The following is a 24301-nucleotide window of genomic DNA, read 5'->3' as shown; positions in this document are numbered from 1 at the left end:
GGGGGGGGGTTGCTTGACAGAGAAAACATCAAAAGATTTTTTTCTGATTTAATCCCTGAACCTAAAACATTCTGCGAGTGCCTCTCTCGCAACGTCTGATGACAAGGAAGAGGACGAGGATGGTCCACTCGAGCAGCTTGGACATTCCAATCAGTCCACATGATGGCTGGGAACATTTGTACATAGTAAACTTTATATATAGTGGAATATACTTATTACACAATGTTTCTAGAGATTTTTGCCTTCTTTATTATAAAGGTTGTGGACAACCAGATTTTGTCAAGAGGTTGACAAGTTGACAACCTGGAAAATGTCCTTATGTCTACCCCTCCTTTGTGATCCCATAATAATGATTGAAACATTTGATTCAGTTCCTTGTTTAATGATGTAAACACCCAATGAGCGTTTCTCTCACACCTTGAATCTCGGCTGTTTCTCAGGCTCCGTTCGGCATGCAGGCAGAGTACGCACATCCTGCTGAGACCATCATCCTCGGCGCGGGCTTCTTCATTGGGATCATGACCTTCTGTAACCACATGTTCTTCCTTTGGGCCTGGGTGGCTTTCCGTCTGCTGGAGACCATTGATGTCCACAGGTGGGACACATCACAGCCTTTCAGTGTTCTTTAAATCCAAACCACAAGTTTGACTTTTTGCAGCACGGTGGCGCAACTGGTAGAGCTGCCGCCTCTCAGCGAGCAGGTCCTTGGTTCAAACCCCGGTCCAGGGGCCTTTCTGGGTGGAGTTTGCATGTTCTCTCCGTGCATGCGTGGGTTTTCTCCGGGTGCTCCGGTTTCCTCCCACAGACCAAAACATGCATGTTAGGCTGATTGATAACTCTAAATTGTCCTTAGGTGTGAGTGAGAGAGTGAATGTTTGTTTGTCTCGTTTGTCTCTATGTGTCCCTGTGATGGACTTGCGACCCGTCCAGGGTGTCCCCCGCCCCTCGCACAGTGATTGCTGGACATGGGCACCAGTGACCCCCGTGACCCAAAATGGAATAAGCGGGTAAAGAAAATGGATGGATGGATGAAGTTTGACTTTTTAATTTGTAAGATCGACCACCAGGTGGCGACAGAGAGTTATTTTATATGTCTTCCTTGAAGGTCACATGTTTAAATCATTCATGTTGATATTTTTGGAACTAGTATTGACAAGGAATATATAAATAATAAGCTCTATTCAGTTTAAAAACATGTCCCAATCATAAATACATTATTACTATATTAATAAAATGTATTTGGAAAGCTCCTTTCAAGTTAAGATAAATCTAGAAAACACAAACGGGAAGAAAATAAACTACTAAACTACAAAAAAGTCACATCAAAGAAAATATAAAACATGTTCTGAACATAACAGACGACAGGAAGAACTCAGAGAACACCTGGTTTATCCATCCATTATCTTTACCCACTTATTCCTTTTATGATTGAGGGGGTCACTGGTGCCCATGTCCAGTCATCACTGTGCAAGAGGCGGGGGACACCCTGGACAGGCCTCCAGTCCATCATAGGGACACATAGAGACAAACGAGACAATCATTCACTCTCACTCACCTAGGGACAATTTAGAGTTACCAATCAGACTAACATGCATGTTTTTGGTCTGTGGGAGGAAACCAGAGAAAACCCACGCATGCACGGAGAGAACATGGAAACTCCACCCAGAAAGGTCCCTGGCTGGGATTTGAACCAGCAATCTTCTTGCTGAGAGGCAACAGCTCTACCCTTCCTTGGTTTATTTGCTCATTTTGTTTTGTTTTTGGATGGAAACAGACAAAACAGGCCAGAAGAACAAAATATAACACAAAAATCATCTTGACATTTTAAATACATCTTTTTGCTTCATGTGCTTGTTGCTTTTTAAATTAACATTTAAAACTATTTTTCAAGAAAGAATTCATTAAATGATGCGTTTATATTTTTGGATACAAGAATTTTAGGATTCTGCAACTTGTCTGTCAAGTTTTTAAAATTCTATAAGCTTGAAAAAAATGAATAAAACATTATTTTATTTATTTGTTTTGTTTTATTTCATCCTGATATGACACTGCAGACTTTGCCTGCAATTTATGAAATGAAATGATTTTTCGTTTGTGTTTAGTTGATCAAATTTAACAGTTTAAATAAAAATATACAAGTCAAGTCAGGTAGTAGGTGTTTTAAATTCAATTTAGAACAATTTGAACATCTGCAAACCTTACAGTAGTTTAATTGTAGCTGAAAACAATACACTGCTTGTTTGGGAAGAAAAATACTTTTTGGTGTTGGATTTAGGAAGAATAATAAATAGTCACCAACAATAAATGTTTTGTAACTGCGTTTCATACTAGAATTAACCACAGCCATCGTTTCTGCAGAGTCATGTCCTCTTCCTGTCTAATAAGTGTGGCTGCTCTCTGCCAGCGCTCTTGGCCACGCCCACTTCTCCGCTGCAGGGCAGAGATATGACACGCTGCAGGAGGAAGCTTCTCCTGCAGTGTGGGCTGCACACAGGTGCTAAATAATTTAAAATAATTTATTTTAAATAATTGCCGATCGTGCGGCTCATCCATCAATCAGCCAGTTGTGTGTTAAGTACAATCTTATTTTGAAAAACTGCGAATAATGAACCACGGAATAGCGAGGGACTGCTGTACTTTACAATAAAACACGTGCTGCATTCAGGGTTTTATTCCTAGTTTCTCCAAATAAAATTATAATTTCTTTGTTCAAGAATGCAACTTACCTCTGTCTCTCTTCTCGTTTCCCTGTTAGCGGTTACGACATCCCTTTGAACCCCCTCCACTTGATCCCTTTCTACGCTGGTGCCCGTTTCCATGATTTCCACCACATGAACTTTGTTGGAAACTACGCCTCCACCTTCACCTGGTGGGACAAACTTTTGAACACTGACAGCCAGTACAACAAGCACACGCAGAAACAAGGAGAGAAGAAGGAGCAATAAACCTGCCCAGACACTCGTAGGTTTAAATGACTTTGAAAGTGAACCAGATTCACATCTGGTTCTGAAAGAAACTGCAGGTTGACTTTAATTTCATCTCTGTGCCTTATTAAAATGGTCTTTTCTCAGCTACTGGGTGAATAAAAAGCATCATCGTTCTCTTTTTTGTGCTTTGCTTGTCAGTAAATGAAGGAAAAACCATGCACGCCATCACTTTTGTTGTGAAATGCTCGTTAACCTCTGAATGTTTCAGCACTTTAGCACTTCCTCTTGAGTTGGTCTGAATCTGAACGTCTGCACTGAACTAAAAGTGTCGACTTTAAACAGTCACTGTGTTTATTGTGTGAATGTTTATGAAGCATTCACACTATTGAGATCCATTTATCTTCTGTACGTTTTTCTGCTTCGTTCTCGTTCCACAACTTTTGTGCTATTCCAACAAATCATATATCAAAACGTTCAGCTCTTTCTGGACATTCCAGCTATGAGTTTTGGTATTGGTGCAACTTTAGCTTTTTGAAATATTTAGCCTTTTCTGCCATTTATTTTTCATCGGAAATGAATTGAGTGCATTTTACATCATTCACATCTTTAGATCTGTTTACAACCTTTTCCTTTCACATTTTGTTCTGCTTCAGCTACTTTCAGCTTCCTTGTGCAAATGTAAACATTTTTAAGATACTTTCAGCTAATTTCATCTGTTTAGATTATTTCTAACAACTACAACATTTTTGTGCTTCTAACTTCTTTCAGCTAATTTCAGCTTGTTATGCTCCTTTCAGCTCATTTATGCAAGTTTCAGCCGTTTCTGCTATTTCAGCTACTATTTAGCTGTTTTTATGCTAATTTTTGCTTTGTTGGCTAATTCCACATTTTTTGCACTCATCTCAACTTTTTTAGCCCAATTCAGCAAAAATATGTTCTCTCCACTTCCTTCTGGTAATTTAAGCTTCTGTCTGCATTTTCAGCTACTTTTCAGTAATTTTTTTTGTGCTAATTTCAGCCTTTTTTTTTTTTTTAGCTAATTTCCAATCTTTTTTTTTTTGTTTGTTTCTAATTTCTGCTTATTTAAACTAAATTCAGCAAATATGTGTTCTTTCTACGCTCTTCTGCTAACACGAGCTTGTTCTTCCTTTTCTGCTACATTTCATCATGTTTTTAACTAATTTCAGCTGTTTTTCAGCAAGTTCTTCTGCAATAAGCATTCACACTGCATTTTCACAGGAAATGCAAATTATGTCTGAAAAGATTTGCTATTTGGCTTTTCCAGGTTCAACTCTTAATTTTTATAGTTATTTAAATGATCAGATGCTGTTCAGTTCTCTATTATAAAAAATAAAAAGTATCAAATCTTCACATCAATGTCTGTTTAGTTCAGTTTCACAGCATTTAGTCAGACTTGACTAATGTCTCTCCATTCATTGACAGCTCTACATTATTTAGTAAAGAGTGAGCACTGACAGTGAAGTTGTGTTAAAAGTGTTGCATTTTATTGGCATGTGCTCACAGAAAAGTGTGAAATGAGAGGTTTGCTGCACTGAGGGCACACCCCTACAGTTTCATCCAGCTCACTCAGTCCAGTCAAGTTAATGGTTCACACCAAACCGGAAGTGAGGCAGGATTTTCACAACAAGCGTAAAACCTGATTTAAGTCAAGAATTTGTGTTTTTAATTGGTGTAAATTAAAAGTGCAGTTTCAAAATATATTGTTACGTCTCATAGAAATAATATAAAAGTGCCATATTTTTTCCTTCCAAGTGCTACATTTTTATTGTTATTTAGATTATTTTATCCTTCCAGCAGTCTTCCTGTGCATCAACCACTGTGAAATAAAAATAAGTATGTACAACAAATAAATGAGGTGTTTTATTCCATCTTCTTGGGGATTTTAATCCGACTACATGACTGGTGTCTTTTTTGTGGGGTTAACTAAACAGCAATGTTCAAAACATTACACAAGGAAAAGCCTGATAAGATTAATTATAATTAACTAACTGGGTACTAAATATCATTTGGATTGTTTATGCGAGTGTGAGCATGTGTTAAATTTTGTATAAACTTCTACTAAGCATATATAAAATAAATGCATTTATACACATATTTATACAAACGTGTAAAAAATTGTAAATCTTTAGAATGAGAAAATTGGAGTAGGATTAAGTTACTTCTTCCCATTTCCTTTTGGACAGCAGGTTATTATTATTAGAATGTTGTTTACTTTAAGTGTGTCATTGATTTAATTGCTACAAATAAATGTATGTTTCCTTTTGTTTTATATCTTAACAATTCAAACTAATCTAACAAGGTTAAGTCAGTTCCTCTGGACAGATTCTTCTTTGTTGAAACGTTTCGTCTTTCATCCAAAGGACTTCTTCAGTCTGAAGAGCTGCAACAAAGTCAGTCTTATAAATAGCACCTTCTCATGGTGGATCAACCAGTTTGCTGCTGACAGCCAGAACTAGCTATTCATACATAAAAGGAGGACCATCAGCCCAACAATTGATCGTTAGGGCCCTGATAGCTGCTTAGTTAGTTAGTTAGTGCTCCACCAGGGCCCTAATGACTAATTGTTAGGCTGATGGTCCTCCCTTTACATGTGAATATCTAGTTCTGGCTGTCAGCAGCAAACTGGTAGATCTACCATGACAAGGTGCTATTTATAACACTGAGTTTGTTGCAGCTCCTCAGACTGAAGAAGTCCTTTGGATAAAAGATGAAATGTTCCAACAAAGAAGAATCCGTCCAGACTCAACCTTGTTAGATTTTTCTATCTGGATTCTTGAGGGCAATTCAAAATGAACTACATACATTAAATCAATTATTCACATTCTGGAAAAAATAAATTACACGTCGTTTCAAATATTGTTCCATAATTCTTCGCGTCACTGAAATATAATAATAAAAACATTTCTCCTAATCCAACAATAAAAGCCAGGCAGCTTTGCGCAGCTGATAGAAAACAACTTTATTTTGGAACACCATCCGGAAGTGGTCTTCTCTAACTTTACGCACAGAAGCTCGCGCTCGGCTCAGGTACAGCAGCGCATCACGCACACGCTGAGAGATATTTATAGCAGCTCCCAGGGAAGCTGCAGCGCGCGCGCAGATAAGGCTCGAGGCAACAAGCTTGAAGGCGGACAAGAAGAAGCGCAATGAAACCGTTCTCCTCCATGTTGGTGTTCGGGGCCGCGGTGCTCGCGCTGAGCAGCGCCGCGGCGCCCGGGACGGACGCGGGGATCTCCTTCGAGTACCATCGCTACGAGGAGCTGCGGAAGGCGCTGGTGTCCGTGTGGCTGCAGTGTCCCACCATCACGCGCATCTACACCATCGGCGAGAGCTTCGAGGGCCGAGAGCTGCTCGTGCTGGAGATGTCGGACAACCCGGGAACGCACGAACCTGGTCAGTTTTTACGCAGGGGATGCCCATCACCGCACAAGCAAACACAGCACGCACTTCTGCGCACAGAGCAGCTCATTATTGGAAATTACCCGTCTGTATATTTACATATAGGCTATATTAAATAATAATAATAATAATAAAACAACAGAAAATGAGCGCAGGTGCTGTTTAAGGTGGGGGCTGCTGCATCACTTCACAGGAATCTGATGATAGATGGTGGTATCAACGCAAAGCCGCCATTTTGCTGCCTGATAAGGATCTATTGAAGCTTATAAGTCGTGACTCGAGAGAAAAAACACGTCAGATAACCTCCTTGGTGGAGGTGACGATGCAGATGCTGTTCAGTGTTGGAACAGCGCAGTGAAGGTGTTTCAGAACCATCGTCTCCATCACACCAGCTCCAAGAGGCCTTGATTCAAGTCCCGTGCAGGCAAGAGTCAAAAAGTGGGAACGTTATATATATATTTTTTTTTCTTCCCAAAAACGTTGCACAATTTAAGAGAAAGCTTATGACTAACCACTGCAGAAAACTATAAAATATTTTAACAGAAAGTCACCCAGTGGAAATATTTTCCACACAACTAAATGAAAACAGTTTAGGCCAGAGCTTCAGGCGACTCTGTTCTGGAATGTTCTGCTTGGATTTTATTTCATGTAGAAAGGCTTTTCTTTTATTGCCTCATTTTATAGGGATGTGACGGCTCCCCCCCTAACGCTGGACTTTAAATGTCTGTTTAATAAACCAAACAAAATGGACTCCTTTTACCATTTTAACCCTTAAAGCGCTTAGAGCTAAAAAAAAAAAAAAAAAATTAAAATGGGTCTCTATTACAAACAGTATCTTACCTGTAGTAGATAGATTTTTGAATTGGAGGAACAGCGTTTATTTCTGAGTGAAAAGACGTTCTAACACAGTCTGAGCAAAGCCGGGCCCAAAGTGGATTGTTGCCAAACTAAAGCAACTTTATATTCTCTATATTTAGCGGTAATGCAAACATTTCCTAAACTTTTTGCTATGTCAATAATTTCTCACCACATGGGTATTTATAGATGTTTTTGGTTATTTGTAAGTGTGCCAAAAGTCTGTACTGCTTGTGGCACCTCCAGCAACTTGAGCCATTCAAGGATTCAAGTTTCTTTATTGTCATTCACATCAGTTACATCCAACAAATCATCACATTACATTATCATGACATCGTTACATCCAACAAAAGTATAAATTGTAAAAGAAACAGTACTAAGGATCTAAGATATAAAAGATATACGCTAAACCAACGCCCAGTGGTACGCTAACTTTTGATGTCTGGAATAGTTTTTACGCAATTGCAGTTGAGGTTTGAGGATTTTTGAAGATTTTCCACAGATGGTTCAGCTCAGTGACAAACTCTTCATACTTTCCATTTCTTGTAGAGTTGATCAAAACAGGTTTCTTGTCTTCTTCCACTTAGTGCAGGGGTGCCCAGACTTTTTCAGCATGGAGCTCCTTTTAAAATGACCAAGTCAAAGTGATGCACCTGCTATAAGGCCCCGTTTACACGAGAACAACCTCTGGAAACGCTAAAAGATCTAAAATATACTATAGTCAGTAACAGTGCAAAACAATACACCGAACAGCAGAACGATTAATGTAAGCGGACTCGGACTCGGAGCCAGTATAGGTAAAGTTTTAAAAAGTTTAGTCCTTTTGTATGTGATCTTCTGTTAAATAGTCATCAATCGTTATCAGCGTGACTTAGTTAAAAAGCATCAATTATGAAAGAAATTCAAATTCCAAAAATAACAATACTCCTTCAGTCTACGTAGGTCAGGGGTCTGCAACCTTCGGCTCTGGGGCCACATGTGGCTCTTTGGTCCTTATGGTCTGCGGCTCCTTGAAGCTTTGACCAAACATCATGCAAAATGTAAATTTGTTGGTTTTTATACCCACAGTAAAGAGAAATGACAAGTTTTAGGAGTTTTTCTGCAGACATTTAAAATAAATGCTTAAAACAAGAAGGAAAATAATGTTGATTAGCTTTAGCTACTTCATTTATCCAACTTCCAGCCTTATAGGAACTTTCTTTTAAATCCATCAGAAATTCTTTGAAGAAATATGGTGATAGATAGATAGATAGATAGATAGATAGATAGATAGATAGATAGATAGATAGATAGATAGATAGATAGATAGATAGATAGATAGATAGATAGATAGAAAGAAAGAAAGATCTAATTAAAGTTAAAGTAAATACAAATTTGTTTTTAAATTCTAATTTTAATGTCCATTACAATCCAACAAATGCCCTAATATTTAGACACACTTTAAATTTATGCTTTATTGCTTTAAAGTGGGCTTCATAATTATTTTTATTTTTCTAAAATGCAAAGGAAGACACATAAACCTGCAGGGTTAAATTAATATTGGTAAAATTGGTATAAAATATCTTTGTTCCCTTTGTTTACATGAATGTGGTCTTTTCTTCATATTTTATGTAAAAGTATAAATACATGTTAAAATTCATTATATAATTTTCTTTTTATAACGTCACCCCCACTGGCTGAAAAAACAACAACAACTTTCATGCAAATTTGAAGTTGCCCATGAGCCACCAGTTGATAATGACCGTTGTAGAAGGTTTTGCAGCTCTAGACACATTTTGTTTAGTAAGTGAAGGGTACAAACGGCTCTTTAGATTTAAAAGGTTGCAGACCCCCGGTCTAGGTTAATGGCTAGCCAAACAAGAGTCCATTTGAAATCATTTTTCATTCTAATAAAACAACTGTCAAAAGTTGCATACGGTGGGAAAGAACATTAGCTAATTTGTAGCCTCACCACTGTTGCACGACACCGTTTGTTTAGTTCGTCACTGCTTTCTCATCAGAACAGTGTCGATGTTGCAGTATAAATGTGTGCTGAGCATAGATTATGTACATGTCCTGACGCTGCTGAATATATTAGTTTTTGGGGAGCTGAGTAAACCTTTTATGCAGATCAGGTGGATTGATACAGTATATTCAACAGCTAATTGTTTTTAACCATTCCCAACAATCTTTTTTAAATGTCCTTTTACCTGAAAACATTTCCACTCTTAGTATGAAAACTGTGAAGGCATATGGAAGTAAAGCATTTTTAATGGATGAGCCTGCCGTACTTTTATCTTACGATAAATGTTTGGGAGTGGTTCACCAATTGAAATTCTTCAACTGGACAAACAGGAAGTATTTATTCATTCTCTGTGAGGCTGATGCCCGACCTCGACATTTGAAGTGGCCCGTGAGCCACAAGTGAGTTCCTGTAGTGAATTTTGATCAATTTTGACCATACATGCGCAATGTTTTTTTACACGAAGGAGTATTTTCTTATCTGGGTGTGTTTGTGTGGTCAGAACGGTGCACCGCAGGATTTCTGTGGAGCTCGGCTCACATGGCCACTCACACTAATGATTGTGCACTAAATATGTCTGTAATAGTGCTTGGGCGTGCACAGCCATGAGTCACGGTAGCAATGTGGAGCTCCTTATTACATCCAGATGAGTTTCCAAGCCACTTTTTCGCAGCATCTCCTCTCCTGCTCTGCTGAGCAAAACATCTGCTGAGAAGAGAGTGGATGAGACAGGGAAGGAAGGGGACAAGCTGGGGAGACTGATGGGACAGAAGACACAGGATAACAACAGATGTTTATTTAATTCCAAGAATAAAACATCCATTATCTTCTGCTTGTTCTGAAGTCGGGTCAAGCAGCAGCTTGAGCAGGGAGGCCCAGACATCTCTTTCCACAGCCACCTCTTCCAGCTCTTCTGGGGGGGACCCCAAGGCGTTCCCAGACCAACCAAGAGACATAGTCTCTCCAGGATGTCCTGGGTCTTCCCCGGGGTCTCCTCCCAGTCGGACATGCCCGAAGCACCTCCCTAAGGAGGCGCCCAGGGAGCATCTTTACCAGATGCCCGAACCACCTCAACTGGTTCCTCTCAAGTATAAAACATTTAATCTCCCTTTGAGGTGTCTCTCAGATGTTTAGTCTGCACTGTGTTCAGTCGAGGGTGGAGCTAAAATAGTGGTTGCCAGGACAACAGATCGGCTTAGTGCCCTGAGCTGACTAGCTGCTCGCGGTTGGCTGGCCCATCTGTCGGTGCACAGCCATCTGTTGTACGCAGCAGCACAGAGATGGCCCACAGCCAAACGTGTAACAACAGCTTATTATTACTTCCTGTAACTGGCAGCTGATCGTGTAATTACCTGTGTTTGTGTGTGTCTGTGTTCTGTCTGTTAGCAAAATATCTCATGCTTTACTGGATTGATTTTCATGAGCTGTCATTATTAGAAGTCCATCTACAACTAGTCAACTTGATTGAAGACGGCTGCCACAGCTAAAAGACTTGAACACTAAAATGTTCACAACTCAGTCAAGTGTGCATAAATCAAGTTAAAAGTGGTGGTAGCTGAGAGTGATCCCCACCACCTACTGTGAGATTATCCATCCATCCATTATCTTTACCCGCTTATTCCATTTTGGGTCACGGGGGTCGCCGGAGCCCATGTCCAGCAATCACTGTGCGAGGGGCGGGGTACACCCTGGACAGGTCTTCAGTCCATCACAGGGCCACATAGAGACAAACAAGACAAACAACCATTCACTCTCTCACTCACACCTAGGGACAATTTAGAGTTACCAATCAGCCTAACATGCATGTTTTTGGTCTGTGGGAGGAAACCGAAGCACCCGGAGAAAACCCACGCATGCACGGAGAGAACATGCAAACTCCACCCAGAAAGGCCCCTGGACCGGGGTTTGAACCAGGGACCTGCTCGCTGAGAGGCAGCAGCTCTAACAGTTGCGCCACCGTGCTGCCTACTGTGAGATTAAATAGATTTAATTTATTAAAGTCATCTAGTCACCTCTTTAAAAATGCAAGTGACAAGTTAAAATCCCAGCAGTTGGTGAATATTGACTTGTTACTTCTAGAGTTTTAGGAAAAAAACAAAAAAAAACCCCAACAACTTTTGATTTAAATCAGCTAGACCAGGGGTCTGCAACCTACGGCTCTCGGGCCACAAGTGGCACTTTGTTCCCTCTGCAGCGGCTCCTTGAATCTTTGACTAAAACTTAACATGAAACTGAATTTTATTGTTTTTTTGTTTTTTTTACCCACAACAGAAGAGACTAGTATTAGCAATTTTCCTGCTAATGTTCTACAAATGTCATCTGGATTAAATTTTAATACTTCATTTATCCAAATTCCAGCTTTACAGTGGGATCTTTGGAATACCTTTAACCTCCTGAGACCTGAGCTCTGGTCTGAGATGCATTTTTCATATCTCCTGGATATTTGTGATTAGATGCACCTGATTTATGTATAAATAAAGCTTCCTCTTCAAACAGGAAGTTGCATTTTGTTACATGGTTATGACATACATTTGTAAAAAAAAAAAAAAGGTCCTCATATGGGTAAAATGGGCTTATTTTACAGCATAACACAACATTGTTATCATGGCTTAAGAAAGTATAAAACACTATTGAACAGAGTGAAGTATAAGGTACAGCAAAGCCAAAATGTAATGTCCCCATATGTGGACGCAGGGTCTCAGGAGGTTAAGACAGAAAGCTTCGAACAAATACGGTACATTTGATAACTGGGGGAATAATAAAAATAATAATTAAAGTCAAAGTAAATTTGTTTTTCATTTAAAAGGTTCAGTAAATCACAATTATATGGAAGAAGATTGGCCACAGTGTAATATTTTTATTGAATGTTTCAGACATTCTGAGAGAAATAAGTCGTAATTCAGGAGAATTTTTTAGAAATTGCACCGTGTCCCTAATCCTCTTCCATCACTCACTTTAAACTCACTTCAATGTTATGATTTATTACTGCAGTGACATTACAAAAGAATACAATACAACTTTTAAAAAGTTAAGTCAGGTCCTCTGGATGGGTTCATAAACCAAAAAATTATAGAAACGTTTCGTCTTTCATCCGAAAGACTTCTTCAGTCTGAGGAGCTGTATTCCTCAGAGATCTCCAGCTTTAGTTGGCAGCTCAGAACACCACATACAGAACACCATGGACTTTGTGGATAAGGTGAGGGATGTCATCATGGAGACTGATGAAACAATTGTCTCTTTTGTTGTCACAAGCCAAAGAGAAAAGATGAGTCTTCAGAGCAGATTTAAAAACAGGAAGTGAGTCAGCTTGTCTGACGTGCAGAGGCAGCCCGTTCCACAGTTTAGGGGCAGCGACTGAGAACGCTCGGTCACCTCTCAGCCTCCTGTTGGAGTTTAGAACGACCAGCAGCAGCTGATCTGCTGACCTGAGAGAGCGAGAGGGTACGGCTGGAGCAGGTCGGACAGATACTGTGGGGCGAGACCATGAAGACGTTGGAAAACAAATAAAAGAACCTTAAAATTAATCCAGAAACAAACTGGGAGCCCATTGTGATTTTAAAACAGGGTGATGTGCTCTCGTTCTCTGGTACCAGTTAAAAGACGAGCAGCAACGTTCTGGAGCAGGTGAAGTCGAGTCAGTAATGACCGGCTCAGACCCACATAAAGTAAATTACAGTAGTCCAGACGAGGTGTGATGAAAGCATGGATTAAAATCTCAAAATGATGTTGTGACAGAAATGGATTGACCTTGGCCAGTTGTCTCAGGTGATAAAAGCTGGACTTGATCACTGATTTAATCTGTGCATCAAGTTTAAAATCAGTGTCCAGCCTTTCCGTTCCAGTGAAGAAAGGAAGTGACAACCAAAACCAAAACCAAAAACAAATTTGCACCTTGTACAACCACTTTTTAACATTTTATTGTATGGCATTTCTCTGGGTTTTAGACAATGTACAAGACACATGATGTAATCCAGACCACTTCATATTATTATTACATATATTTATATATAACAATTTTTATGTGCATAATTACACAATTAGTTTCAAGTCTGGATTGGCTGAAAGTGAGCATTTTAACAGATTAAAACAGTTACATAAGCCTTGCGCTTCTGTTACAGTACAATCTCCAGCAACAGCTCACGAGACTCTGAAACAAAATGTTAAGATGGAAAAATCTGGTCTGTTTGAAAAGGACAAAAAAAAAAGTTTTTCAATTCAATTGATCATCAATGGCGATTTTATCCTGTATTTGGGGGTGCTCACACACCTGTAAATTTTAACTCGGTATTTTGTAAGGAAACTCAGTTCTCAAACCTTATATTCACCAAAATATTTAATACATTTAAAATAAGTATGGAATAAATGATGACACTCTTAAATGAGCCAGTAAAATTATGGTGTTTTTTTTTGCATGAGTCAGATCCTCAACGCCACCTTTCAATCAATCCAGTAAGCTTGTCAGCAACTGACCAATCAACGACAACAATGTGTCCCAAAGGTAAACGCCCCTTACCTGCAGGAGCTCCACCCCCTTTTCATCTGACAACAGTTTTGGGGTTTTGCATTACAAACACAGTCAGAGAGATTTCACGAAAATCATCAAAAAAAAAGTTAAACCTTGTCAGTGAAACGTGTAATTCAGATACGCGTTCCCCTGAATGTTTAGAGGATGTAATACAGTTTATTCCATTTCCAAAACCTAAACAGAGTTTGGAAAAATGTAAAAGATAGATAAAGACCGGCGGCTGACCTCATGAGCAGCTAAATACAACAGTGATAAACAGGAAGTACCACATGTTCATCTGTACGAAGGTAACTGCAGGCAAATCCTCCATTTCCTGTCATAATTACATTGTAAGCTTAATGGTTAAATTAAAGGTTAATGCTTAAAGCTAGTTGTGATTTGTTTTGCATGTTTTATATTTAGATATATGTTGCAACTTCTGGTTGTATAAGTTTAGACTTTGTTTGCTATGAATCTTTAAAAGTTCTATTTGTGACAGAGCACATCGCTTACAGCCATACCACCCTGAACACGCCCGATCTCCTCTGACCTCAGAAGCTATAGCAGGGTTAGCCTGCTTACTTGGATGGGAGATCACCTGGGTGCTGTAAGCTTTTCCACTTCTCACAAACCACACCATGGGGTGCCATGTTCAAGCCAAGAGCCATTAGTGGGGGCTAAGCACCCCAACAGGTCAGATCCTAGAATCACCCCTGGTGATTATTAAACCAAACATTGATTTTTAAAACCCAATTTACTTTAGTAAAATTTGCACTTGTCTAGATAATTGGATACAAAAAATGTGATTTAAAAAAGATATGATTTGATATATGAGCTGACAACAAAAAGCTACATTAAGTTCTAAAATTTAGACTAAAATTCTAACCTACAAAGCCCTCAACAACCTAGCTCCATCTTACATTCGAGATCTTATTGTTCCATATTTTCCTAACGGAGCACTTCGCTCTCAGACTGCAGGCTTACTCGCGGTTCCTAGAGTTTCCAAAAGCAGAATGGGAGGATGATATTTCAGTTATCAGGCTCCTCTCTTGTGGAACCAACTTCCAGTTTCTGTCTGTAAGTTGTCCAGTTTTAAGACTGGACTCAAGACTTTTCTTTTTGATAAATCCAATGGTTAGGGTTGGCTTGTTATGCTGCCTTAGGCTTAGACTACTAGAGGACAATTTGACCACATTTCTTAAAACAAATTGTTAAAATTGAATAGTTTTAATTTGATATTATTTCTATCTTAATATGTGATTCTTGACCTGCCATTGTGTATCTGTTCCTCTCAAACACAGTCGCTTGAAGCAGATGGACGCTTGTCCTGAGCCTGGTTCTGCTAAAGGTTTCTTCCTCATGAGGGAGTTTTCCCTTTCCACAGTCGCCTTCATGCTTGCTCAAGATTAACGTTCTGTGATGGAGTTAAACTCCAAGCAGTCTGCTCCTCAGATAAATAATGTTAAATTATTATTTTTATATATGAGACGACTTGTGTTGTGACTTGTTGCTATAGAAATAAACTGAATTAGAAGATAAACACATCTGTGGTTTCCTCTTTCAAGTGTGTAAACATCTGTAATACAAGCTGTATCACGGAGCTAACACACCGCGTGTGCTGCCGTGTTCCCTCGAGCAAGACAGAAGCAGAATCAGAGTGTGTTTACTCAGTCTCTCAGTTCGTTTGTCTCTCTAAGCACCTGCTGCTGTCACGGTTGTCACGACAACCGTGAGTGCTCTGATGTGCTGCCTCATCGTCATGGCCATTACTACGTAATCACCTAGGAAACCATTGATTACCTGTTAGTCAACCTGGGTATCTCCTGACAAATGATGGTTAAGAGCTTTTTGCCAGGAGAAGATGAGATATTAACCTTTAGGAAGCTGAAAAAAAGTGTCGTTAAAGAGAGGACTCTTCTGCTTCTTTTTTTTACAGAGCTGTAGAAGAGGTTTATCCAAACCTTCCAGTATGCAACAATCTGATGTTGCAAACTTATTTAAAAAAAACAAAAAGATATTTTGTTAATTCTGAGGTTTCATCTTGGGCGATGTAAAGTTTTGTTTCTGCTTTTATTTAGTTTTTTAAGAAAAGAAATGAAAATGTAAGTGAATTCTTGAATTGCAGAACAACAAAAAGCCCAGCGTTTCTTGATTATAAGGTGTGCTCAGACTCAGACTCAGAGTATATGTTGTGAATGGCTCTCATATCTCACAACATAAATAAATCTGAGTTTGAGCCAATTTTGGATTTTTCGAGGTCAGTTAGCTGTGACCTTAATGAATTGAGCTGTTTTTGAAAGGCAATAAGTTCTAGATATAAAGTTATTTAATTTGAGTTTAGTGGTTTCCAGTGCATGATAAAAGACAAACTCATAAATACATGCACACACAGAGACAGGCAACAGCATTATCACCTGCCTTTTGCCTTTGATAGTTTAGGTAAAGAAAAACTTTACAGGAAAAAAACTGTAAAATAACTTCATATCTGCATTTAAACTCCAGTAAGTAACTCATGCTGAAAGTCTGCTTTGATTTAATTCTCAAATAAAAAAATATCATATTAAAAAAAGAAGAAACAGTATACAAAGATCTGAGATTTACACTAAACAATAATAATGTAATATGATACGATGTAGTAAACTGCAGCCTGAACTAGGCCTGTCACGATAACAAATTTTGCAGGGTGATTAATTGTCTCAGAAAGTATTGCGATAAACGATAATATTGTTTGAAATTTAACAATAATTAGTAATTGTTAAATTTGAGAAGACGTTGGTTTGTTATGAGTGTAGTACCTTTTTTGGCCACCGGATGGCAGTATAAGACTGTTTGAACCGAAGGATGGCTAGTTAAGCAGCGTGTCTCTAAGAAAAATGGGAGGGCCTTTGACGTGACATGGGCTGACATGGTGACATGGCGGACGCTCTGTGATTTGAGCTCTTAAGCATTTTTCACACAGAGCTTTTAATAAAAAATCAGTAAACCAAGTCCTCAGCTTTTTTTTGCAGAGGAAAACAACTTTTTATACGAAGTCACAAGTTTCAACTGTGAATTTTGGAGCTTGACAAGACGGAGGTTTATTCCCGACGTCGGCCTGTTAGCTTAGCTCGTAGTTTAGCATCTCAGCTTAGCTGCTTTTAACAATCCAAAAACACAATTTTTGAGGTTAAAATGGATTTTAAAGAGAAAAAGGAAACGGAGGGGTCAGTGAAGAGCACCGGAGTTGAGCCGTGTCTTCAGTAGAAAGAGAGAGACACAAAGAAACGATAAAGCCGATAAATGGAAATGAAGTTGATCATTTTCATTCATCATGCAATAATTGATTTATTGTTTATCGTGACAGGCCTAGCTTGAACATGAGTCTGTAGTGAGTAGATGGATATGAATACAGCAGCTTATGGTAAAAAATCAGCAGCATGGATAATCAGCAGCTCAGATAAAGTGACATATCTCCAATTAAAGTGGCATCACAGTGATTATCCTGGTTAGAAATTCATGAGTCTAACAGCTTCAGGGTAGAAGCTGTTCCTCAGTCTAGTGGTTCTACACTTAATGCTGCTTAACCTCCTGCCTGAGAGGAGCTGGGCAAAAAGGGTGTGTGCTGGGTGAGTGGGGTCCTTCATGATGCAGGTGGCCCTCTTCCTGCATCTGGAGGTTTAGATGTCTGTAATGGTGGGGAGACTGACTCCAACAGACTTCTGTGCAGCCTTCACCACTCTCTGCAGAGCTTTCCTCTCTCCAGCTGTGCAGCCACATGTTGATGCTGGAGCACAGGGCTTGACCACATCTGTGCACATAATGAACACATGAGGGTTTTTTTCACCTCGTCTGTGCACATTAAATTTCTCATTTTACATTTCAAAAGCTGTGTAAAATATTTCACGACGTTTTAACTTAAATTCACATCTTCACTGCCTGTTTTGTGCATAAATAAAAACTAGCTTGTTTATTTGTTCAAAAACATTTTTTTAAATAATCTGTTAAAATGCTAATTATGAATGCAAAGAGCAGCATTACCCATAATTGTTTAAGCAGAATTTGTTACGTCTCCATGATTTTCATGTGTTTTACCTGTCACAAATCACGCAGTGTGTCCCTCACTTACTATTAAACATGTTTCTTAGAGCAGAAAAAATGGCTCTCTAGGATTTGAACATCTGTGTAATCACTTGAATTATAGTAAGTCATTTTGGCAGAATGCAACTTCAAAGTATGAGTTTGTGTTTGAAGCCTGCAAAACATCATTCTAAAGAGGGAGACAGTTATTTTTGGTCTTGAAGCCATTAGTAGTAACTTGGAAAGATTAACCAGATTCAAGCATTTAAATACAGTGTTTCTGCCACATGTATGTTGTTAGTGTGTGCGTTTCTTTGAAGAAACATCAAACAGTCTAAGAAACATTAACAGTACCCCTACTGACAGATTATCTTTTTAAATTATAAAACAAGTCCTTAAAAAAGCTAAATCTGTTCAGAAGTAGAAAAAATAAAAACACCACTGTTCTAAAACCAAAGCATAATCTCAACATGTTTCTCCCATTGAAATTTTAACGATGTTTTAAAACTTGTAACTGATCTGAACGTTTTTTTTTCTTCCAGTACCACTCAGATGTTTTTTGTTCCAGAATAACCAGAAAACCATTATACGATGGAGCTTTAGGGCCACGCTAAGAAAAATAAAAAAAGGAAAAGCCATAAAATTACGAGAAAGTCGTAGTATTACAAGAATAAAGTTGTACGAGATGTTTTTTTTACAGCTCTCGTTTATTTATTTGTTTATTTTTCCCCACGAGTCGGATCCACGACATGACCTGTCAATCAATCCAGTAGGCGTGTCAGCAAATGACCAATCTGAAGCTAAATGCTCCTTAAGTCAATTCAATTCAATTCAGTTTATTTACATATATAGCACCAAATCACAACAAAGTTGTCTCAGGGCACTTTACAGGAACATTCACATGCTTTGTACATAAAAGCCAATTAGTAAAGTTCTCTATCTAAGGAATCCAGCAGACAAGTTGAATCTTGGCTTCGTCACAGTCTTCCATCCTGAGCAAGCACAGTGGTAACAGTGGAAAGAAAAAACTCCCTTTAAAAGGAAGAAACCTCCAGCAGAACCAGGCTCAGGACAAGCGGCCATCTGCTTTGACCGGCTGGTTGAGAGGACAGGAAGGAGAGACAGACGAACACAGAATGGTAGGTCCAGGTATAGGTCCAGGTATAGGTCCAAGTAAAGGTCCAGGTGTATCTGAAAGACAAAAAAATATGTTAAGGATAGAAAAAATAATTACAAATACAAAACAGGTTGAGCAGAGTAAATTAAGACAGTAGCAGAGTGAAAACTGTGGTCACTTTGTCCTCCAGCAGTCTAAGCCTATAGCAGCATAACTAAAGGACAGCTCAGGAAACCCAAGTCAACCCTAACTATAGGATTTATCATTTTTAAAACTGGACAATGTGTCAGCCTCACAGACAGAGATTGGAAGTTGGTTCCACAAGAGAGGAGCCTGATAACTGAAAGATCTGCCTCCCACTCTGTTTTTGTAAACTCTAGGAACCACAAGTAAACCTGCAGTCTGAGAGCGAATTGCTCTGTTAGAAAAATATGGAACAATAAGATCTGTAATATAAGATGGAGCTAGGTTGTTGAGAGCTTTGTAGGTTAGAAGTAAGATTTTAAATTCTATTCTGGACTTGACAGGGAGCCAATGGAGAGAAGCTAAAACTGGAGAGATATGATCTCTCCCACTAACTCCAGTTAAGACTCTGACAGCAGCATTTTGGATCAACTGAAGACGTTTTAAAAGAAGTATTTGGACATCCAGATAAACCATTGCAATAGTCCAGTCTAGACTTGACAAATATATGGACCAGTTTTTCTGCATCATTTTTAGATGTTTCTAATTCTAGTGCTATTACGCAGATGGAAGAAGGCAGTTCTAGTAACGTTTTTAATGTGGGGGATAAAAGACACCGCAGATCTTCTTATGTTCAGGGGGGTGTAGATGTCTGTGATGGTGGGGAGACCGACTCCAACAGACTTCTGTGCAGCCTTCACCACTCTCTGCAAAGCTTTTCTTTCTGCAGCTGTGCAGCCTCCATGCCACATGTTGATGCTGGAGCACAGGATGATCTCCACTGCACACCTGTAGAAGGAGGTGAGGACTGAGCTTCCCAGACCAGCTCGTCTCAGCCGCCTGAGGAAGTAGAGTCTCTGATGAACTTTCTTGATCAGGCTGGTGGTGTTGTTGCTCCAGCTGAGGTTGTCATTCATGTGTACACCCAAATATTTGTAGCTGGAGACCACTTCCACTGCAGATCTTCTTATGTTCAGGGGGGTGTAGATGTGTTTGTTCCTTCTGAAGTCCACAATCATCCCCTTTGTCTTCTCAATGTGAATGTGAATAACCTTCACATTGATGTGAAGGTTATTCTCTTTGCACCAGCTCTCCAGGTGTTCCACCTCCTCCCTGTAGCTGGTCTCATCATTGTTTGTGATGCATCCCACCACCGCTGTATCATCTGCAAACTTTACAATGTGACAGCCTGGATGAGTAGCTGTACAATCATACGTGAGCAGAGTGAAAACTCGTGGAAAAAAATTAATAAATAAACGAGAGCTGTAAAAAAATGTCTCGTACTTACCTTATTTTCATAATACTAGGACTTTATTTTCTCAATTTTATGGCTTTTGTTTGGTTTTTTTTTCTTACCGTGTCAATGTAATTATTTTTATTTTTCTTAGCGAGTCCCTAAAGCTCCAACGTACCACTAAATGCCTGTTTGTAAAATAATCTGCACAGTGAACTTTTGCTCATAATTAGCATTAGTTTATCGTAGTTTAAAATAATTTAGCATTTTTGGTAAGTAAAATTCATTTCGGTCCAAAGTTGTATAAATCTGTACTTGAAAAATACCTATTATTTCCAGATGTTCCACAGTGCTCTTATGGTCAATCACAATGTTTCATTTGAGGTCTTGACTTTGACTGGACCATGGCAGTACCTTGATTTTTTTCTTCGTTTGAACTATTCTGATGTGGATTTTGCAGATGTGTTGGATATATTTGTCCTGTTGTATAACCCACTTTAGTTTGAAACAAAACCAAACCATGACCAAGCCATGGCAACAATCTGAAAATCTCTGAAACAAACCTGAAGGTGTCTAAAAAAGTTAAGTCTGGTCCTGAAGGTGGTTGATATCAACTGATATCAGGTGGACTGGAGACATTTGAATATCATGACATGGACTAGGGGTCTGCAACCTTTTTGATCAAAAGAGCTTCTGCCTCTTCGCTCACTAAATACAATGTGTCTGGAGCCACAAAACATACTTATAAACTGATGGCCCATGGACCCCTTGGAGGTCATTGGAGGAGGGGTTTTCTGGCCAGTTGGGGTGTCATTATAAAACAAAAAATACATAAGGAATTTTTACATTTATTGGTATTTTTACTTTTTAGGGCAGAAGGAAAGACCAAAAGTTGAAAAAAAAGTTTATACCGAGTCTCTGCAGGCTTATGTTAGTCTTTTTATCTAATGTAAAATTAAGTAGAGTAGACCCTCGCTACTTCGCGGTTCGACTTTCGCAGACTTGCTCTATCTCGGTTTTTCAAAGTAAGATTAGACATGACACACACTTGGCTGATTGATGGATGAGCTGCATGATCAGCATGGATTTTTTATTTAAAATTAATTATATTAAATTATTTAGCACCTGCTGCACCTGTGTGCAGCCTACAGCTGCAGGAGAATGCAGTGTGTCATGATCTCCGCTCTGCAGCGTAGAAGTGGGCGTGGCCAAGAGCGCTGGCAGATGGCAAAGAGCGGAAATTATGACATTCTATGCTCTTCCAGAGCGTCTAGAAACATTGTTTAGAATATTGCAAGCGTGTGGGAATGGTTTAAAATGCCATATATATATAAATATATATATATATATATATATATATATATATATATATATATATACATATATATATATACACACACATACTAAAAAAACCTACTTGTACTACTATTCCTATCCTTCGCAGTTTTCCACTTATTATCGCGGGGGCAGGGTACGGAAACCCCTGTGATAAACGAGGGACTACTGTATACCACTTTGAAGTATCCATCCATTCATCCATTATCTTTTACCCGCTTCTTCCATTTTGGGTCACGGGGGTCACCGGTGCCCATGTCTGGCATTCACTGTGCGAGGGGTGGAGTACACCCTGGACAGGTCTCCAGTCCATCACAGGGACACATAGAGACAAACAACCATTCACTCTCTCACTCACACCTAGAGACAATTTAGAGTTACCAATCAGACAACATGCATGTTTTTGGTCTGTGGGAGGAAACCGGAGCACCTGGAGAAAACCCATGCATGCAAGGAGAGAACATGCAAACTCCACCCAGAAAAGTCCCTGGACCGGGATTTGAACCAGAGACCTGCTTGCTGAGAGGAAGCAGCTCTACCAGTTGATTCACCGTGCTGCCCATATTATAGATTACTATTATTTATTTGTAGAGAAAGATCCCACTGTAAGCCTGGAGGTTGGATAAATTTAGTAGCTAAATGTAAGCGACATGTTCCTCTCCTTATATTAGTAGGATCCTTGACAAATTTACAGAAAATTGTATTTTCAACTGCAAAACTAGCATTTTTGGTTATGGGTATAAAATTAATAAATAAAATTAAATATCACATTATTTTTGGTTAAAGCTTCAAAGGGCCACAGATGAGAAGCTTAAGAGCCACGTGTGGCTCCAGAGCCACAGGTTGCAGACCCCTCACCTAGACCTACAAAAAAAAAAAAAAAAAAAAAAAATCAACTGAATAACATAAACTTTCTTAAAATCACAATGAAACAATAGATCAGTATATAGAAATGTTTTGTGCCGTAAGCATCATGCTGTTGACATTCTGCCAGTTTTCTCACTGGTACCGAGTCTCTCCCTGTTGTCGAGTAAAACTGTGAATATGGTAATAGACCTGTCACCAGGCTGCGCTGGGCATCAGGACAAACAATCAGTGACTGTCTCGCTCCTTAATCCTCTGTTTCTCAGTCATTACTGTCGAAACGCAGCTCTGGGCTGCAACGTTCACTTCTGCGTGACCTATCTGCTGATGAGTCAGTGTGTTCGTCACTGTCGTGCTGTGTACTTCCTGTGCTACAGTCGTTCTGGAGACGTGTGCTAAATAATTCAGTATTAAATCAGAATGATTTGAAGGTGTTCTTCACAAGTATGTCTAAGTATACTGATCACTTTAAGTGGTCTAGTTTTAGATTAATGTGTTTTTTATTATCAGTTTAGGGTGGAAATACTCGATTATCTGTGGATTGTGTGTATCAGTACATAATATAAGACGGTCTGTCTTTGGTTGGTTGCAGGTGAACCTGAGTTTAAATACATCGCCAACATGCACGGCAACGAGGCAGTGGGCAGAGAGCTGCTCATCTACCTGGCTCAGTACCTTTGTAACCAGTATCAGCAAGGCAACGAGACCATTATTGACCTCATCCAGAACACTCGGATCCATCTCATGCCCTCCATGAACCCTGATGGGTTTGAGAAGGCGGCCTCACAGGTGACGATACATTCAGCATGGCTTGGATATCAAACCCAAAGATATTACATTAAATAGAATAAACTTTCAAAAGTTGCAGATGTTGAATTAGTTATTGCTAATTACCAATACCCTTGATTTAAAATCATGCTTGTATGTGTAAAGCGTCTATCCTTTTGTAGTTTATGTGTCTTGTTTCCTTTTAAGCCTGGTGAGATCAAAGACTGGTTTGTGGGCCGCACGAACGCTCAGGGCGTGGATCTGAACCGCAACTTTCCCGATCTCGATCGCATCATCTACATTAACGAGAGGGAGGGCGGAGTCAACAACCACCTGCTGCAGAACATGAAGAAGGCTGTGGATGAAAACACAAAGGCATGTAAACGTTTTAAATGATTAAACGCTTCTGCAACGATTAGTTCACTGCTTAGTTTATTCTTACCAATAGAAAGTACCACATACATTTATAGGTAAAGACAGGATTAGATATTAAGTTTATATGTTCAATTCAATTCAGTTTAATTATATAGCAACAAGTCACAACAGAAGTCGTCTCAGGACACTGAACAAAAACATAAAAAGCAAGTTAATGTTATTTATCTGAGGAGCAGACGGATTTAAATTTAACTTCATCGCAGACTCTCATCTTGAGCAAGCATGAAGTCAAAGTTTCACCAAAAGTAAAATCAATTAAAATCACAATATGTATTCTTGCATGTTTTAGCATATTTATATAATCACAGTTTAAATCAAGCTGACTTTTTAATGCATTTAGCTTCAGTTTCTTAGGTTGATGTTTGCATTTTATAATTTCAAGTACTTTTTGTGACAGTTTTACATAAAACTGTAAATTGTCTTCAAACACAGAACAACAAAACTGTAACATTTAATTTCCATTTTTTTCTTAGAAAATGACTATGATAAATCAGTCTTTTGTAACAACACATCACAATCACTTTGCTTTCAACATGCATTATAGGTAAAATCTACAAATATAGTAACAGCTAGCAACCAGACACTGTGTTCATATACTGTA

General features: G+C 39.0%; 2 protein-coding genes across 2 annotated transcripts in view; both read left to right on the top strand.

The window, feature by feature from the left end:
• msmo1 (methylsterol monooxygenase 1) overlaps positions 1-2945 on the top strand; it is a 7958-nt gene extending 5013 nt beyond the window's left edge. The window contains exons 5-6 of the mRNA XM_037689948.1: positions 441-595; positions 2756-2945. Of these exons, the coding sequence (XP_037545876.1) occupies positions 441-595; positions 2756-2945 (345 nt within the window). The remainder of the gene's footprint in view (positions 1-440; positions 596-2755) is intronic.
• Positions 2946-5954: 3009 nt separating this feature from the next.
• The window catches only part of cpe (carboxypeptidase E), a 30312-nt gene continuing 11965 nt past the window's right edge, over positions 5955-24301 (top strand). The window contains exons 1-3 of the mRNA XM_037689942.1: positions 5955-6341; positions 23090-23286; positions 23473-23640. Of these exons, the coding sequence (XP_037545870.1) occupies positions 6095-6341; positions 23090-23286; positions 23473-23640 (612 nt within the window). The 5' untranslated portion in view covers positions 5955-6094. The remainder of the gene's footprint in view (positions 6342-23089; positions 23287-23472; positions 23641-24301) is intronic.

Source organism: Nematolebias whitei, chromosome 16 (genome assembly GCF_014905685.2).
Source record: "Nematolebias whitei isolate Nwh7 chromosome 16, NemWhi1, whole genome shotgun sequence".
In the NCBI taxonomy this organism is placed as follows: Eukaryota; Metazoa; Chordata; class Actinopteri; order Cyprinodontiformes; family Rivulidae; genus Nematolebias; species Nematolebias whitei.
The sequence above is the reverse complement of the archived record's forward strand: the minus strand, read 5'-3'. Positions and strand labels throughout refer to the sequence as shown.